The sequence below is a fragment of the Anomaloglossus baeobatrachus genome, chromosome 11 (genome assembly GCF_048569485.1).
Source record: "Anomaloglossus baeobatrachus isolate aAnoBae1 chromosome 11, aAnoBae1.hap1, whole genome shotgun sequence".
Taxonomy (NCBI): domain Eukaryota; kingdom Metazoa; phylum Chordata; class Amphibia; order Anura; family Aromobatidae; genus Anomaloglossus; species Anomaloglossus baeobatrachus.
Window position 1 is genome coordinate 143,064,698 of NC_134363.1, and position 4,522 is coordinate 143,069,219.

Consider the following 4,522-nt stretch of genomic DNA (forward strand, 5'->3'; position numbering starts at 1 on the left):
TACTTGGGAGAAACAAGCCAATGGTAAAAGGGAAGGGAAACCAAGTGTTTAGGGAAGGGGAAGATGGTGACCCCTGGCCAAAGCCACTGATGGTCCTTGGGGTCCCTCACCACACTAGATAGGTTCTGCACCTATGCGCCAAGCCATAGCCCTGGTGCTGGGCTCTAAATAGGGAACGGATGGGATGAGCTCATAGTCAACCCCACTAAACACTATAGAAGACACAATGATGACACACAGGGAAAATGCATGAACTACATATTTACAGATGACTCAGGTAGAAGTTCAACAAAGTTTTCAGTAACAACACCACAGAGGAGTACAAGCCAACTGCTTGCAACCAGGATTGAAAAAATAGAATAATATCACCAGCACCAGTCCAAGGAAGGAAGGAGTATTTAAGCACCAAGAGAATACTGATGTGTAGCAGCCGGGTGGTAGGCGAGCTCCTGCTGGGTCCAAAAGGAGGAGAGATGACTCCAGCAGGAAAGCTACCTATACCAATGAACACCGACAGCAGGAACAATGGAAAGTCAGGGAGCATTTTGCGCAGCAAAACGCTGTGACCTTCTATGGCCAGAAACCACATGACTGTCTGTCACCCGTAGACTCATGTACCAAGGAGGATATATTCTAGATAAGTTACATTCTGATAACTTAACTGTTACAGATTGGGATATTTCTACCCTTTTTTTTGCGAAAGTGTGACCAGTGGGGCTAAAATTAGAAAAGTTTAGGTAAACTACTCTATTATTGTGTTACTTGTTATGTGATTATTATGACTTGGATCACCTAAACATGGGTTTAGCTTGAAAATCTAATTTATTCCAGAAATATTAATTATTAACAAGATCATGATGTATTTTTTATTTTAAATGTGACTTGGTAATAGGATTTGTGAAAATAAAAGGAAAAAAAAGAATAGCTGAAATATTGAACCAATATGGAGACAAGAAACCAGACTACCATAACTGAATTTATCCTTCTGGGGTTTTCCGATGATCCTCAGCTCCAATATCTGTTCTTTTTGGTCTTAATCAGCATCTTTAAGATTTCACTTTTGGCTCATATGTTCATAATTCTTATATATCGCTTCTGTACAAATCTTCATACACCTATGTATTTTTTTCTTGCTAACTTTTCGTTTTTGGAAATCAATTATTTGTTAACTATAGTTCCCAAAATGTTGGTCAACCTTCTCTCACGCAAGAAAACAATCACCTTCTTGGGATGCGCTGTACAATTCTACTGTTTTCTCGTACTGGGCAGTACCGAATGCTACATGTTGGCCGCCATGGCGTATGATCGATATAATGCCATATGTCATCCATTACTGTATAACAGTATTATGAGAAGGGCAGTTTGTATCTGGCTTGTGATTGGTTGTTGGATCATCGGGACCACACTTGCTGTTATACGAACCATATTCTTATATATATTGCCATTTTGCGGCTCCAATAGGATCAACCATTTTTATTGTGATATTCTGCCATTAATTGATCTGGCCTGTAGTAATTCACACTTCAATGAATTCGCCACTTTAATAATATCTTCATTTCTTATTGTGGGTTCCTTTTTATTGACTTTAATCTCATATACTAACATTATCTGGGCAATTGTTAAACAACATCCTACAGCAAATAGGAGAAAAGCCTTCTCGACTTGTACCTCGCACCTCATAGTTGTGACTATGTTCTACGGATCGGGCACTATTATGTATTTGAGACCAAAGTCAAGATATGGCATGGATGAAGGAAAGTTCTTGTCCCTCACATATACTATTATTGTTCCTATGTTGAACCCTTTTATATATACTTTAAGGAATAATGATGTAAAAGATGCAGTTAGGAAGATAGTTTCTAAAAGTAAGCTAGAGGGCTAGAAAACTGAGTATCTATTAATTGTTCCCGAGTCTGTAACTCTTCAGAAGATACATGTCTATCTGCTTCCTGCGATCCTCCATTAATACTATATGGCCAGTGGCGTAACTAGAGTTCAATGGGCCCTGATGCAAAATTTGGACCTGGGCCCCTCCATCCCCGCATGTTGGTCAGATGTATATGTACGTGTTCATTTAGAGTTCTAAGTCTTATAAAGACATACGAGTTGTTGCTCCCCATTATGTAGTAATGTCCCCTATCCTATTCTAATATATCCCACCCTGGGCTATTTCCTGGTAAATTTGTTTCCCATCCTGGTATATACGTCCCCCATCGTGAGCTACTTCCTGTTAACAATGTCCACCATTTTGGTATTGCCACCATCCTGGTATATATTCCACCTACCGTGGAAACCTTCAAAAGGAACTTGAAGACCCACCTCTTCCAACAAGCCTACAACCTTCAGTAACCCTCAGACCAGTATACCACTGTGCAACCAGCTCTACCCTCACCTACTGTAACCTCACTCATCCCTTGTAGACTGTGATCCCTCATGGACAGGGTCTTCGCTCGTCCTGTACCAGTTATTTTTGTAATGTTCATGATTGTTGTACTTGTTTTTATGTATACCCTTTTCACTTGTAAAGCGCCATGGAATAAATGGCGCTATAATAATATATAGTAATAACATAGTGTCCCCCTCCTGAGGACTCTTCTGGTATATACTGTCCCACTCCTGGTATACATATTTCCTCTCCTGGACCCCTCCTGTTATATACTATACTCGCCCTGCCTCTGCTATGGCAATGCATGACATCATTGTCATGCGCCTCCTCCATTATGGGTATGCCGCTGAAAGATACCGGCTTCTGTTTGCCAGCACCATGTATCGCAGTGCAGGGATCCGACAGGTTTCTGCACTGCAATGCATTTCAGCTAGATGTGCCCCTCAGATGCACATCCAGATGAAGCAGGAGCTGGGGCCGGTGGCCCCCTGGGCCCAGTTGCAGTCGCGATCCCTGTGACCGCGATCATTACGCTCCTGTATATGGCATTTCTTTGAGTCTTCTACTTTGCTCTCACAGACTGAAAGATGGACAGTCTTCTACTTTCCATGATTATTCTCACCTTGCTCATTTCAGTGAAACATTGGAATTTCCAGTATCTGATTGGGCTGTAAACGCTCCTTGCCCATCGCCACCACGAGTATGGCAAGCTGCAAAAAAACAAAAATGTCATCTATATTCATCACAGTCCACCCTTCATTTCACCGATCTGAAGAGCCCCCTTTCTGATATTCTACTGACTATGTATTATACTTTATCTTGCATACCTTTAAAAATAAAAAAAAACTTTACTCACAGGGTATTTTTGTTCTATGGTAATGTTATTTGCCTCATGTTTTTGTTTTGGTTTTTTTTTGTAGTGTGGACATTAAAATCTCATAAAACCTTCTTTTTCACACATTTAATAATGTCAGCCCCCAGCCTCTCACCAAGTCTAAAAGGCACTAACAAGTTATTCTTTAAGGTTCTTTAATTATTTAATTTAATTATTTAAATTAATATTATTATTATTATTATTATTATTATTATTATTATTATAATATATACACACACATATATATATATATATATATATATATATATATATATTTTTATATATATATATATATATATATATATATATATATATATATATATATATATTTATTATATGTAGTATTATATATATACTATATAATATGTATGTATTATATATTATTATTATTAAATTGTTATTTAATTATTACTTCATTACTCTTTAAGTTACTCTTTAACGTTCCATATGTTTGCAACAATGACCTGCTTTATAGAAACTCTTTATCTGCTTGACGTTATTTTCCTTGTCCACTTTAATTTTGTTACCCATATAAATAATATTGTAATCCAGCATTATGGAAAAATAACAAAGTACCAATTTTATTAAAAGGTGTAAATGAAAAAGGAGTAAAATTAAAAAGGGGAACTAAAACCTTAAACCTTACAAATTTCGAACTTTATATTTTTAGAAAACAAACCAAACGTTCCCGTTTCTGGCTAACCTGAGCCACCGCAATATTCTCTTGAACCTCCCTCCAGACATCTTCAAGTTTCGATATCGCAACCTTTACTCCAGAACACCCAGAACTCATCATAGAGAATTCACCAAGATGAGAATGAGTACCATAATTACAAAAGAAAGGTGTGGTTCTAGTAGACTGGTTAAGTCGACTGTTAAAGGCGATCACAACCTGAGGTAATAATGAGGACCAGTCCTCATGCTGAGCTCAACGAAACACCTTAAAATTGATTTGCCCTTTCAGTCTGACTGTTGGTTTCCAGGTGTAGGCAGAGGAAGATGACATATCAAGCCCCAATTGCTTGAAAATGCTCTCCAGAATTTTGAGACAAATTACACCTTCCTATTAGATACAATGTTCAAAGTAATACCATGTAATCTCACCGCATGATTGATAAACAACCTGGAAAGTGTTTCAGCATTTGGTATCCCCGATAAAAGAACAAAATACGAATGTTTACTGAATCGGGCAATTACCACCCAAATAACAGTCTTTCCTCTAACTGCAAATCCGTAAGGAAATCCATGGACAAATGATTCCG

General features: G+C 37.9%; 1 protein-coding gene across 1 annotated transcript; it reads left to right on the top strand.

Moving 5' to 3' along the window:
• Positions 1–937: 937 nt before the first annotated feature.
• Positions 938–1,882, top strand: LOC142255853 (olfactory receptor 10A7-like; the record flags this gene model as incomplete). The annotated part of the gene is made up of 1 exon (XM_075327302.1): positions 938–1,882. A coding segment is annotated over one exon (945 nt), but the record flags the coding sequence as incomplete, so codon positions are not given.
• Between the last annotated feature and the right edge of the window lie 2,640 nt (positions 1,883–4,522).